This window comes from Micropterus dolomieu, linkage group LG05, assembly GCF_021292245.1.
Source record: "Micropterus dolomieu isolate WLL.071019.BEF.003 ecotype Adirondacks linkage group LG05, ASM2129224v1, whole genome shotgun sequence".
Taxonomy (NCBI): domain Eukaryota; kingdom Metazoa; phylum Chordata; class Actinopteri; order Centrarchiformes; family Centrarchidae; genus Micropterus; species Micropterus dolomieu.
Window position 1 is genome coordinate 4559759 of NC_060154.1, and position 15158 is coordinate 4574916.

The 15158-nt window shown below is 36.1% G+C and overlaps 1 protein-coding gene across 1 annotated transcript; it reads right to left on the minus strand.

Annotated features, from left to right (window-relative positions):
• Positions 1–120: 120 nt before the first annotated feature.
• On the minus strand, positions 121–11253 carry LOC123970967 (complement factor H-like). Its single transcript, XM_046049412.1, has 14 exons — positions 11076–11253; positions 10774–10956; positions 10353–10458; positions 10099–10175; positions 9730–9912; positions 8702–8884; positions 8365–8556; positions 8044–8223; positions 3147–3311; positions 2112–2279; positions 1304–1462; positions 668–850; positions 387–572; positions 121–282 (listed from the first exon to the last, which is right to left on the minus strand). The coding sequence occupies exons 1-14, from the start codon at positions 11143–11145 to the stop codon at positions 254–256; spliced, it is 2064 nt and encodes a 687-aa protein (XP_045905368.1). The 5' UTR covers positions 11146–11253; the 3' UTR covers positions 121–253.
• Between the last annotated feature and the right edge of the window lie 3905 nt (positions 11254–15158).

Consider the following 15158-nt stretch of genomic DNA (forward strand, 5'->3'; position numbering starts at 1 on the left):
TTATATATATATATATATATATATATATATATATATATATATATATATATATATATATATATATATATATATAAATTAGTTTTGTGCGTAGATAGATTGGAGGAGTTGCTGTCTCCACTATCAGTACTTACATAATATATATATTTACTTCGGTAGTTATCATCTTTTGCCACACAGGTGAAGATTGACCACATCATTTTTAGATAACATTTTAAATTCTGCCATGTCTGATGTATTTATCACTTTGCGTTTATTATGTCACTTTTAATAAAAGCCTGTTAACTGAATAAAAAATAAAATGTAAAAGACATAATTCATGCACACAGAAATAGAACAGCAATCTATCTATTGTTGCGACTTTGCAAAATGCTTTTGGATGTGCGTACCTGTACAGTTAAATTTCTTCGTCTCCCATTTCCCGTCTATGCATCGAATCGTATCCTCCCCCTCCATTGTATACTTCTTATGACACTTATAAGTTACTTCAGAGTTAGACAAGAAATTCTTCTGATATGAAGTCACAACAACTGCATTCTGAACTTTAGGTGGGGGATTGCAAGGACTGGCATAAGCTGCAAGAGAACACAGGTAAAACATATAGTATTAGGTTACACCATGTAATCTTTTTATACTTAAATCTGATCATATAATACTAAAGATGACTCACGTGCACAGATTGTTTCGAGTGGTTGTTTTGAATGCCAAATTCCATTGTGACAAGTTAAGAAATCCTGAGCATGGTATCCTTCCTTACATTTAATCTGGAAGTGTTTGCCATCTCGGTAATCATTGTCTTGAAGTGGCACTTCACTATTAGGAATAACAGGAATTTCTCCACAATTTTTTTCATCTAGAGTGGATACAATTAGAAACAGTTAGGATTGGATATTGCTGCAAATACATATGATATTAGCAAAAAGTACCAAAACCAGCCTGCATCAGGGATGTTACCTTTTTCCTAAATATCTAGTTTTAATGAATTCAAACTAACACGTAATTTGTTCATATAGCCTATTGTAAAATATGCTGTGATTGCGGTCATACTGAGTTTTGCTTCCCATGAGGAATAATGGCATTCACTGCCAATTTATAGTGTGGAAGTGGGTGGGATTGACATCTATTTCAGAAAATACTGATTATACTGACTATACTTCAAAACCACATTTCATTTTCTAGTTAAAATGATGTACAGGTTTAAGTTGTCTGTCAGCTTGAAGTTAATTTTCTACATCTACAAGCCTCTGTGGCCAGTTTGCTTCATGCTGGTTATAACCAGACATTTAAGACATTAAAGATGAATTACCAATGCATCGTTGAAATCCAGACCAAAAACCGTCAATACATGTGGCTTCACTCCACCAGCCTTTGGTGAAAAGCTTATAACCTTCATCACAGGAGTAGTACACCGTGTCATTAAATGGGCCAAGTACAAATCCATGTTCAACATTAGCCTTTTCGCATTCTGTGGTATCAATGAAAAACAGAGAAAGAAGTTATATTTAGACGGCAATAATCAACAGATTGCAGAGAACTAGGAGGTTGGTCTGTCTGTTGGCCCACCACTTTGGTCCAGGCTGAAATATTAAAAACCTTGTTGGATAGATTGCCAAGGAATTTGATATTTGTGTTGCCTATACAAAAAGACAGTTGTATATCTTCACGGCTGCCTCATGAGCTTCATTTATCATTTTCAACCAGACCGTCTTGATTGTAGGTACAGAGACTGTTCAACAACACATATGTGGTTCTATGTTTCTACATTTTCTGAGAATATTCATAAGAAACATTTAACAAAACTCTCAAAATATAACCTTTAAAAATGTAAAATGTGAAGTTATTTTTTTCAAGACAGGTAGGAAAGATGGAAATGAGGCATGGAGCTGCTGTCCTCACCAATCCATCAAGTCATCAAGGTTAAAGAGTGTCTACTTAAGCATTTAAAACAGATTAATATCAGTTTTAAATTTGTATCAATGTGATATTCTGAAATAGTGGGCAAGCCTGTTAAAATATCTTTAATTGTTGTGTTAGTGTGAAAAATAACAATTTACAAAGGGATGGAAGAGACAACATTTGTCCTTGTAACTGTATTGTGTACTGTATTTTCTTACTTGCACACTCTGGAGACCCGGTCCAGCCATTTTCCGAACAGGTTAGAGTAAAACGTCCCTTTAAACCATTCTTGCAGATATATTCGACCTGGTCATTGTACCTGTATTTGGTCTTAACATTTCCCTCAATGTCTGCAGTCAGGTAAGTTTTTCTATCGCATGTTATTGCTGAAAAAAAAAGACAAAGAAATACAGTTACTCTGTACACTGATTGGCAGTTGGAAACAGTATTTAGTTTTCACATCAGAGCTGGTAAAGGATCCATCCATCGTCAAATGCTTATCCTGCATACAGGGTCGCGGAGGGCTGGAGCCAATCCCAGCTGGGGCAAAAGGCGGGGTACACCCTGGACAGGTCACCAGTCCATCTCAGGACCACACATAGACAAACAACCAGTCACGCTCACACCTAAGGACAATTTAGGGTCACCAATTAACCTAGCCTGCATGTCTTTGGACAGTGGGAGGAAGCACCCGGAGACAGTCCCGCATTCCAATTTTGACTTATGCTGTGTAAAAATAAGATTAGCAAGATGTTTCAAAATATCAAAAGTATTCACTGGTTAGAATAGTCCCTTTGTGGTTATTTATGTACAGATGGGTGACAATTTGAAGGACAAACTCAACATGAAGTGTCTTAGTATGGAATCAGCCCACTACGAGTAGTTTATATGTATAAAGAAAATTTGATTTTGTTCAACATGATCTTTCTACCTTCAAAACTGTATTCTATACACAGAGAACAAATGATTGCATCTTACACTTGATTAGATATAAGAAAATACAGCTGCGGTTATTACATATTGTTTATACATGCATTAGCATCGAAATGATTCATACATCTTGATATTGTGTCTAATGGACACAGAGGGAGAATTATAGCCTATTGTTTCAGTGTATCTATGATTTAATCAAAGTAGCAATAAAGGTTTAGCGTCATGGCTTTGAGCTTTGGCAAAGAATGTTTTTCACATTACAGTCTGATCACATCATACAGTCTGAACTGCATTTTAAATGTTGTTCTTTACTTCCTTACCTGTACATTTTGAATCACCTGTCCAACCATTTTCCCGACAGGTTCGAGTTGGACTTCCCCGATAACCTTTCTCGCAGAAATAATTGACCTTTTCATAGTTTTTGTATATCTGCCTGTCATCGTTGAGAATTGCATTTGCGATCTCCAGTCGGCTGCATGTTATTTCTGAAAAACAAAATGCAATTATACACTACTCTAAGCATTTATTTCCCACTAGTTAGTACCACAGTCTAAGGTTGGTACATACAAGCACAGGCATAAGTTGATGATATGGAGGATATGAACTTGTAAGCAAAGACATCAAGAGACTCAAAGCATGTGACTGAGAGCGGTGGTAGTAGAATTACTACAAGGTAGACACGGAGAATAAAATGGCTAAAATAGCCACACACCTGCTGAATAAATCTGCTCACTAGTTTGTTTCATTTCACTTGTGCTCCAATTGTCTCGTTTTATCTCGCTCCTTTTGGATTATTAGTCTACTACATGTGGTCAACTTTAAATTTTTTAGACATCAATAATTTAAATTTAAAGTTTTTAAGTTCCTTAAAAGATTACTTTGTTGCCTGGAGAACATCCTGCAGTGATAAAAAGGCCATTAAATGTTTGATATTTATGGCAGCTGATGTGGCTGATTTTTGAATGTGATCACTATGATGTATTTATGTCATTAGGTACGAGTGTTTATGGGAGTGAATGTGACATAGCTTTGTAGTTCAGGGGAGTGGAATATCAGGCAATGTGAAATATTGGTATTATTTGCAGACACTGCAGCATAACTTGATATTAGCAAATGCAATGCTCAATAAATAAATAAACATCCCATTAAATGCCCCAAAATACAGTAAATAAATAAATGTATGCATTAATTAAAGTATACGAAGCAAATGTATCTCTTTTAATTAACTTTTTTATTTATTCACCTTTGTATTAATTACCTTATTTATTTATTGTCCTTTGTAATCTCCAATTTTATTTATTAATTTCTTTTTTAAAATGTATTTTTTTATGTGTGGTTTTTAATATTTTTGTCTGTTTTATTCTTCCTTTGCATTTTCTACCCTATTTATTTCCTAAATGGTATTTATTTCTGTCTCCCCTTTTAACATTTCTCTATGCATTTCTATGTTATTATGCAAATTAAGGGGAACCGTGTCTCAAGGGGTCAACTTCTAGCATATTAATGGACCAGTCAGACGGCAGAGGTCGACTCCACATGCACACATCAACAAGCTTGAGCCTGACATAGTCACAGGAGATGGCTTCCTTTAGTGGACTGAGGTGTTTAGCAGCTCTCATTGAGGACAATACTACCAGCCATGTGTTCCTTCTTTTTCGTGTGGACCCTCTGACCTCCAGTGTTTTCAGTTAGCGACACATACGAACACAACTGCGGGAAAGTGAGCTGTTGTTTATGAGAACCTCATGGTCAGCTAGCCGCAGTTAAATCTGGACTGCACTCGTATTTGATTATTTTTACGATAAATGCTCGGACACGGAGCCACTTGTTGCTTAGCTATTATTAGCGGCTCTGTTTCAACAAAACGTCCATTCAGGCTGAAAATTTACCCATGGTCTTGTGTCAGGAGATGCAGTGACATAATCAGCAGTGAGTGTAAGGGTGTACTCACACTAGGCGATCCATACTGTGCCCAAGCACTTTTAACCCCAAAAGTCCAGTTCGTTTGACCAGTGTGATCGCTGCGTGCCGGTATGCTTAACTGTGCCCGGGCGGAGGTAACAGAATGACAGTTGATATTGACTTCCAGCTATGTACAGTGTGCTTAGCTCAACAACCTAGCTGTGATCTAACGTTAACATAGCTCTCCTTATTAGCTAGGCTCTTGCATGCTTGCTAATAACTTTTTTTAAGGTGGGTTTCCAACACTGATCCAACTTGGATAGTTGTGTAGATATTTTTAATACAACCCACACCCCTAATATTATGATGTAACTACAGGATAAGAAGTGGAAACATTCAAGATTATGTACAACTGTCTGTCTAGTATGCCTACTACTTTAACATTTAAGATTAGCTTTTCCGGTCGCGGAGAGTTGAAAAATGTTCAACTTTGGGGAAAACGCTGCGCTCGTCAGCTGTCCAATCACAGTAGAGGAGGGGCGGGACAAATACCACACCGTAGCAACGGTTACTTTCCTGGAACCGGGCTTCATCCAACCTCAGGTCTTGGGCCAAACTACTCTGTGTTGACATTTTTACATCCAATAAAGTTAGATGGAAGTACTTGCAACATCACTTCCTCAGGTTTTAAGTATCATAGCAACCAAAACAGCTGGAAAAAACGCTGTGCCTCAAAAAAATGCCCGGTAGCACTTCAACTTGGGTTTTCAGAACAGCAGCTGGCGTTGTCAGTCGTTTAGTCAATCAGTGTTGTGTCATTCAAAGAACGTTTTGTTCATTTGACCTAATCTTGTATGTCACAGCATCAGCACAGGAAACAGTATTGATTTGTTCACCACTCTCAACTGTGGTTCACCACTCTTATGGATCCTCGTCTTCACTCGGCAGGCTGACTTACTGCCAGCACCTGGGAATGAGAGGCAAGTCGGTTGTCAGGTAACAGTCACTGGACTGGCATATATCTATTTTGATAATTTTGTGACGTTTAACAAAGCATAACATTATTACAGCGCAGTGATGTTGTGCCATAGTTTTAACACAGCCGTACCGTAACTTTAGTCCTGCTAGTGTTTACAGCCAACAGAGTTATTTTGGGTCCGCTCCACTTCAGAGCCCTAACAGGGTTCTACCGGGAGCTGAGTTACCACAGAGGTCGTCTCCTCTCCAAAACAAACGGACCCAGTCATTAAAACATTAAAACACAGCCACATAGCAACGTTAGCGTTGTAGCCTTGTGGTTTTACCAACAGAGCTGGGCTTTTGTTTCACCGCTCATGACTGAAGAACAACCTGTAGTGTTTGAGATTATTATTAAATTTGTTAAATTTAAATAAGAGTGTGTTTTATTCATCTAGTGTGTCAAGCTCTTTTTTTTTTAAATTTTCCACTAGAGGGTTGCAGCACCGCAATAACCAGCCTAGTTAAAATGAACGAAATGACACAAAAAAACATTAGCTCATTTTAATGAACAAGATTTGGTGACTCGACACTGTCAAAAGAGTGACTTTTCCTATCACTAGTTGTCAGCTGGTAAAAAACGCTTTGGTGGACAGGGGCCCTAAAGGGAGGACAAAATCATTTGTTTTTATTTAAATTAGTATATAATTTTTGTGACACATCACAATTAAGAATAGCATGATCATGAATTCAAAAGCTGCCAGAGAATGCCATTGTTCATTGTCAACTGTTCAGCTCTGTTTACCAGCACTTTAACTTATAGGTACCCAGCATTTTAAGTTTAATACATATGGCAAACCAGAAGGAGAGAACATGAGCAAAAAGTTGTATTTGTTGAAATGTAAATTGTTTTATTAATTGCACATTATCAGCCCCTGTGCCACTGCTCTTTATTCTGAATTTGCTGTACCTAAAAAAAATTGGTAACCCATCTGTTGATGATCACTGTGGAATGTTAATTTATTTAAGCCTATGACAATGAACTCCAGGATGTAGCTATTCACAAATACTGTACAGTATGTAGCCTAAGGAACGATATTTGTCTTATAGCGGAATTTTAATTTTCTATGTAGTCAGATTTATATTGAACTCAAATGTGTTGTCATTGTCAGGAATTATTTATTTAATGTTTTTCCAGTAAACCAAAATTAAAGACATTTATTGTTTTACTTTTAATGGACACATGTAACATGTTTTATACTTCCTGTAAATATCACTCCAGTTAATCTTATTTTCATACTCTATATGTTGTGTTAACGTTAATGTTGTATCGCATACAATTAACACTTGATAGCCTCTCTTAAGATAAGACTCTCAGACTGCACATGTCTTTGTAAAGAGAGAAAATCACGGAATAATTCTGTAACCCTGCCTGTCAGCTCGCTATGCTAAAACTGCTTAAACTGCATCAATCATAAAAGGTCCAATACGTGTGCACTCCAAATTTAGCTACTTCTAGCTGACTCTGTGCATCCCATAAACGATGGCTCCATTTACTGCAGTTCTGTGTCTGTGCATGCCGCAAACTTTCACTTTCACAAACGCTTTCTTGTCAGAGCGTCCACATGAAAAGGAAGGAAGACATGGCTGGTAGTATTGTCTTCAAATAGATTTGCTTAACACTTTAATTCACTTATCACTGTAGGAAGCCAAGTAGCAATGCTTCTTGACCTCTGGTGTTTGACTGGTCCACCAATAGGCGAGAAGTTGACCCCTTGATAAACAGCCCCCCTCATTTGCATAATGAAGCATAGAGAAATGTAAAAAGAGGAGACAAAAATAAATACCATTGGGGAAATAAATAGGATAGAAAATGCAAAGGAAGAATAATACAGACAAAAACATTAAAATGCAAACATAAATACATACATTTAAAGACGTAATTGATAAATAAAGTTTAAGATTATAAAAGACAATAAATAAATAAGGTAATTAATACAAAGGTGAATAAATAACGAAGCTAATTAAAAGAGATATATAAATGTATGTCTCATAATTTAATTACTGCCTAAATTAATTTATTTACTGTATTTTTAGGAGAGGTTTAATTATTTATTGAGCATTTATTTATTTCTGTATTTATTTCAGATTCTGTCAGAATCCATCCTCCATAGCCTGGGACCAGGACAGATTAATAGTAATGAAACAAGGGACTTTTAGTTCCTGAGTTGAACAGCTTTTCCTAGGACTTTTTAGTGGAACACAGACATTAAAGTATAAAATATCCTTCCTCACTTTCACAAATATGGATACAAAATTAATATTAATGTCATAAACACAACATTAACTTCACTGTACCTTGACAAAGTGGATTTGGTCTCCACCCCTCTCTGGTGCATGTTGCCCGTGTGGCGCCATCTGTACTCCTGTAGCCTGACCTACACGTATAACGTACAGTCTCATCCAATTTTGTTGGTTGCCTCCAATTGTCTTCCCAGTAATACACAAGGTTATCTCGTGGATTGCTGCATATAACCTCTGAAATAAGAGAAAGTCTTGTGAATGTAAAGTAAATTGAGATAATATTAATAATCATCATCACAGATTAATGAACCACACACACAGTAACAACAACAATCGCATAATCTTTCTCTGGCCCTGAATCATGTAGTTTTATACCTAGGCATATTGGTCTGAGAGTCCATTCTCCATCATCATCGCATGTAGTTACTGCTGAGGTGTCTCGTTGCTTAGTAATCCCATACTTCTCTCCACAAATGACTCTTACATTGTCACCAGGTGAAAACACATTTCTGTAAGGAGGTTCATACCTGGTTCCTAGTGGCGTTGATGGCAATTTGCATCTTATTGCTGCATTTGTTGTGAAACAAAGCATGTTTTCTATTAGTTTGTTGTAACAAGGCACACTAGCACCATCACATCCATCCACAAAGCACCAGTTTTCACTAGTCGGTGTGATATAACCAACAAATTTGATTACTCAGTTTATACTTACGTTCACACAGAGGTGTGGGGCTCCACTCTGCTTTTGTTCCTAGTTTTATGCATTTTGAAGGTCTGCTTTCAGTGGCTTTAAATTTCTCATTGCACTCAAAACGCAGGATATCGTGTTCTTTGTACACTTGGATATTTCCAGACACATATCCATTTTCAATATTGGGCGATGAACATTGTATCGCTGTTGAAAAATACCCAAAAGCATCAATATAACTACAACATTTTTTTTCATGAAAAGGCAAATGAACAGTAAACACAAAAAATATTACAAGGAGAGAAAGAGATTATGCTCATTAGACCACTGGAAACATTTCAAGTAAAAACAAGGAAACATTGACAGCAAAAATTATTTTTTAATATCACAAACTCAGGAAAACAGGGTAATTTCAGTGAGAACATTTATTTTAATAAAATGTATTTGTCTGCTTGCTGTTTCCTCTTGTTTCCTGTGTTTGTGCTAAGCTAAGCTAACCGCCTGTTGGCTGTAATGCCATATTCATTGGACAGTTATGAGAGTGATATTTATCTGTTCATCTACTCCAGAAAAGTGGGATGGCTATTTCCCAAAATGCTGAACTAGTCCATTAAGATGTTACATCTCCAAGTCCGTGAAGATCATTCAGTTATCAAGTTTCAGCTTGAGATAAATTTTAGTTTGAGCTACTGATCTTTGTTTTCCATGCTTTTACTTCAGAACTGTGTTTGGACCACATTCCCATACCTGTTGAAAGGGACCATTTGAGTGTGGTAGAAACCCCTGATTATCTGCTACAGTATTATTATAAGTTCATCAAGCTATGGTGTAAATGCAAGGTAGGTCTTGGTGGGAAATTAATTCTGTTGGTTAATGGGTGTTAAGTGGTGACTATTCAATGGCTATGTGTTCTTGTTACTACTTAGTTGCTGGCTGATTAAAAGTGGTCTCCTTTTTTTAGCACATAATTACATGTTTCTGTCTTCCCCTTTCTTTTCTAAAAGAAAGACCTTTCTGTGAATCCTGTTTTCATTTTAGACATCCTGCTTTACCTTTGCATTTTGGAGCTTTGTCGCTCCAATCTCCATTTTCATCACAATAGATCTCAGTTGCACCAGACAGGATTTCAGTATTGGACTTGCAGCTAAATCGAACTACATTGCCAAAGGTTGCTTCCTCAGGGTCTCCATTCACCTGGACATTATTGTCCACATGAATCAATGGGCATTGTTGCGCTGGAAGAAAAAAAAGTATGATGAATTTTAATGGATTGAATGATCAAAAAAACTTTCAAATGCGTCAACCTATAAGCAGGTAAGAAAAAAGTGTTTCAAAAGAGGTGACACAGAGAAATAAAAACAGTGATATTTCTCCTTGTGTGTCAGGCACCGATGACAGTGATTCTTACTTTCAGGTCTTACCTTCACAAACAGGAACAACCCCATCCCAGCCTTCAGCCATGCAAAGCATGTAGTTTGTGCGACTGACCATTTGGTAACTGAAACAGGTATAAAATAGAAAATGGAAAATGGAAATATCTCATTAAGGGCCAAATTTAAAGTGCACTCCTTGTTATGTAGGGTATACTACATGGATAAAGTATAATACTATAATACAAAGCCCAAAAAACACACCAAACAACAGTATACATTTGTGATCATAAAGACTTGCATACCCTTTGTGGCAGGTGTATACAACTTTTGACCCAAAGACAAAGTCTTCTCCCTTTTCTAGATGAAAATCTGCAAACTGGGCATCGCCGGGATGACCACATGATTTTGCTACATAAGAATGAGAGAGAGTATGAGTAAATATATTGTTAAGGTCTAAATTGCAGTGATGAGGCAAGCGGTTCTTCCATTCAATAATGATTAGCCATATTTTCTATAACCTAAAATGCACACTATAAACAATAATCATATAATAAAGTTTAGCCTGCTTTGGCATTGTGCACTGACTCAAACCATTACACTATGTCCATTTAACAGAATGAAAACTGATCCAGCATTACATGTTGCATATTATGTACAAGTGTTTACCACTCATAATGGCAGAATAAATATTTTTTTTGCAAATAGTAAAAGATTGTATCTTACGTTGACATTTATTGCCTCTAGGCTGCCATTTTCCCTCGACACAGATCAGTCGGAAAAAACCACTGTAGCCGACACTGCAGCTCACTCTGACTTGTTTTCCACCAGGGTAGGTGGCCGCCAGATCAGATATGTCAAAATTTGAATCATATAGGGGACCATCTAAAAATGATTGAAGGGTACAATCTGTGGGATAGAAAAATACCAAAATTACATTTAAAATTTTTTGCGTGTTTATCACCACAAAAAGTTAATTAAATGGAAAGTAAAAATGCATACAAATAACTGAAAGTACTTGGTCTTACCTTGACTTTTCACAAAAGTCAGTGTATGCATCCACAAAAATAGGACACAGCTTCGGGTTATTATGTGCATTTTATCTTCATTACCCTGAACTACCAAGCAGGAGTAGAATCTGGAGACTGAAACACTATTATAGACAGAAAGAGCTGTGGATTTCACAGGCAAAAACAGATTGCTCAATGATTTACGCAAGTCTGCTCCAGCCTCCTACTGCAATCTCAGGCTCACAGGAAACAGGAAAAAGAGGAAGTGACAACACACACAGCCCATTATATGACACATTCTTAACAAAACCTTAAAAACACCAGGATGGCTCTCTCATATTAGTAGGCTATATGTATGATTAAGATTTATCTGGAAGAATAAGCTCAATCAATCATGAAAATGATAAAAAAGCAAAATAACAAAATCCCTCAGATGTTCTATTTCCTTAAAAAAAAAGTTAATGCCAGCAAAAATGTTAATGCAATGCAATTACTGTCTCAGTGGTTTCATGCCCCTGTGTAGTCAAGCTTTGCCCATGTTTATTATTCATTTACAAAGAAAAGAGTATTCCTGTAAGGGTTTATTTGTTTTTTTCCTTGTTAGTAATCATTTGCAGAAATCAATTGAGCAAACAAAATTTGTTGCGTTTCAGCAAGTCTACTCAGGCTCTTCTCATCTAGTGTAAATATAAAATAAGACTTAAGCAGAGCAAAGCAGTCACTTCAAACTAGTTCAAAAGTATTAAAATTATTTAAAAAAATATGAAACTATGTTACTTTTAGTGTGTATAAATGTCACATAAGGACACAGTTTATGCAAATGTTTATTTGTTGGTGGCCTTGTGAAGGTGGAAAAAGCTGCCAAAAGGCTGGGAAACAAATAATGCATGAGTCTGACCTCAGTTTGGAAACGATTAAAACAAAATGTAGCCATTAAGCAATGTAGGGTTTGTCTATATTTCTCAATATAGTTTTCTGTTATTCATAGTACTTGTTGTAAACAGTGTGTGTCTGGGTCACAGAAAACACTTGTATAGCCTATTGCACAAACTCATTCTTCAGAATATTTGTTACCAATTTGTGATAAGAAACTGAGGCAGCCGATATACTGTATATTCACTCCTGCATTTACATGTTACATGAATCTTATGAATGCACAAAAAATATTAATAATTAACTTTTTAAAAATGATTGGTTGACTAATCTAAAGTTTACATTGAAGTTTACAGTGTTGCCCAGTCTCTCCCCTTGAAAAGAATTGTGAAAAAGCCCATGGTACACATGTGCTGTGTACCATATCGAACACTTTTTCTTTTTACTGTTAGTAAATACTGCAGCCGCCCTTACAAAGTGCTTACTGTTGTATGCAGCTTGCATACAAATGGGACATACTACTTAGTCATAACATTGTGCCTAGAACTTACTTACTAATATTTCTGTTGCTGTCCGTACATCAACATTCAGAAAATAAAACACTTGAATGTGCTGCCATCTGTCCATAACCAATCCATATTCAGAGACAGAATTAGTGTTAAGTCCTTCAAAAGTTCTTAGTAACTGATAGCAAGTTTAAAACTAGTGGTTTGAGTCTTTTGTAATATATAAATCGTTTGCTTGAAAACATTTGTAGTGCTGTCCAATCGAAAGCAATCAACTCAGTTAACAGAAAATCACTGTAGCATCACAAGCTGCAACATAACTAACCAAAAATAACAGTTTCATGAGTCATATATTAAACTTTACTGCCAATTCTTTTCAAATGTAGGTACAGCTATGACTATTTTATTTCTATATCTATACATGAAGAAATGTAGTTGAATGTTTGTTGTGTTTTTGCAGTTTAAAATGTTTGGGAAATATCACATTATTCTAACCTAAGCAACAGTTAGTCTGTAGGTATACTATATGTTTTTTTTGTGAAATGTAATTTAAATCTTACTGGTGTTACGACCCGGCTCGTCTTGGAGAGCATTAATATACAATAGGGATTGGAACTGAGGTGGATTGCGACAACTGGAAGGTTCTGGTTACAGTCAGTTGTTTAACCAAAGAGGGCGCTTACACAAGGAAGTACAGAAAGTAACAGAAAGAGGCTATACAGGTGCTGACAAACAACCAATACACAAAATGAAACAAAAGAGGGTTACTTAGCTCTTGGCTCAAAAGTACACTAAAGAACGAAAAGAGGTCGACACCCATAAGCTTACAAAAATACAATGGTCAAAAACAAACTAGCAGTTATTCTGCAACTTTGAGGTCTCAAACAAAGAGTGTCCAACTCTTACAACATTTTGATCACCAATAACTGGGCTAATTTGAATTTACAGAGAACTTGTCCAACCGGTGTGCTGATGTAAATTCATGTATATGTATCTAATACTTGTTCCCCCTCTTAATTTGTGTAATTAATGCAACTGAAAGTTGTGTTGACTAAAATGATTACAAGAAAATACTAGTTTATTTTACTCTGTTCGTTAGATTGTGAGTAACCTTGAGGAGACAAAGGGATTAGGTAGAGGATTTTGGGTTTTTGGATATTACAAAAAACACAAGGAGTAAGATTTACTTTATACAATATTCATGGTGTCTAATTTGTTTAGGAAAGGAACAACACCTTATATATCTATATACATTTAACTGGTTTTAAATGTGTACATATAGAGATGTATGCTGCATGTGTATGCATGTTCATGCCTTTGTTTCTTACCCTGTCCAACCATAGCACATGAAATGTTTCCATGTCTATCCTTCCCCTGGTACATCAATCAATAAAAACATGGTTACCAAAAACAACACTGACTGGTCAGTATCTAATATTTAACTTATCATTACCACATACTTCACAGAAGGACACAGCTGTTCCAGGAATTGCTCAACAGTGACCCCCTGAGGCTGCTTAACAGAGAGAAACCACTGACAGAAATGAGAAGACATTACCGCAGGTGCCAAAGCATAGTCACAGGTGCTGTTTGCAGTAATGTAATAAAACATTTTTATATTAGCAGGTTAAACTCACGTTTAGCACTTTTTTTGTTTTTGCCATATGTACTTACATAACAGCATCAACACTGATGGATAAATAATTCCTCTTTAGATTAAACAAATGTTCCTTGAATCAGACTCAAGTCACTCACTGGGGCAGAGGGACAGACAGGCGGATATACAGAGCGGCGGTTAAAACAGATGGTACTGAATATTCAAATTATATGCAATTGCAGACAAGCAGAATGCAACAAATATAAACTAAGATGTGGTTAGGTCTTCCACTAGAAACTGTCCATCTGCTGGGTGTTCATTTGAACGGAGTATAGAAATCTTACTAAAGATATAATGAAAGAACACAAAATCATCAGGATAAACCTAGCTAGCATACTAAATTCATACAGTATGTAGTACACACTAATTATTATACTATATGGTTTTAACAATTACTATAAAAGTCAACATATGTTACCATTTTAACCAACAGGAAATCAAACTGAAACTTTTAAGTTATCAACACAGTCACATGTCTACAGTCTCACCACAACCATTTTGGCCATTTACCACCCACAATATATTTTCTCCAGCTGTGAGCAGCTCCTCCATTTCTTTTATGCAATGTCCTTTGACTGCACACTCAAAATTCATTATTACATAATGTGATTTCACTTTTGTTGTCTTTAATTAAAAGACAAGATATGTCTTTGTTGTCTGCTTTCTGGAAATAATTAGCAACAAATAGAAACAATATTTAGTCAATTAATGAATAGGTGAATTAAATAATCTATCAAACAAAAAAAGTTGTTTCAAATGTGAGGACGTGGTGCTATTATCTGCTTTCTATCTTTGTAAATGACATAAATGTAATATCTTGGGATTTGAGTCTGTTGACTAGACTAGACAAGCAACATGAAAACATCACCTTTGGGCTCTGAGAACTTGTGATGGGCCTTCCCCCTAAAAAAAACTTTTTATAGATTAAACAATCTATTGGATTAGACAACAACTCTTGAGTACATATTTACTCAAATACTGTGTTGTTTTACAAGGGTTCATATTCCAAACTGCATGGGCAACACTTTACAGTTTGGTTACATTAGCTGAAACAGTGAAAAGCAT

Coding starts and splice junctions, on each gene's coding strand:
- LOC123970967 (XM_046049412.1), bottom strand. CDS start 11,145: ATGCACATAATAACCCGAAGCTGTGTCCTATTTTTGTGGATGCATACA. Junction 2,280..3,146: donor AGGTGATTCAAAATGTACAG/GTAAGGAAGTAA, acceptor TTTTTTTTTCAG/CAATAACATGCGATAGAAAA. Junction 851..1,303: donor TGGATTTCAACGATGCATTG/GTAATTCATCTT, acceptor TATCCACTCTAG/ATGAAAAAAATTGTGGAGAA.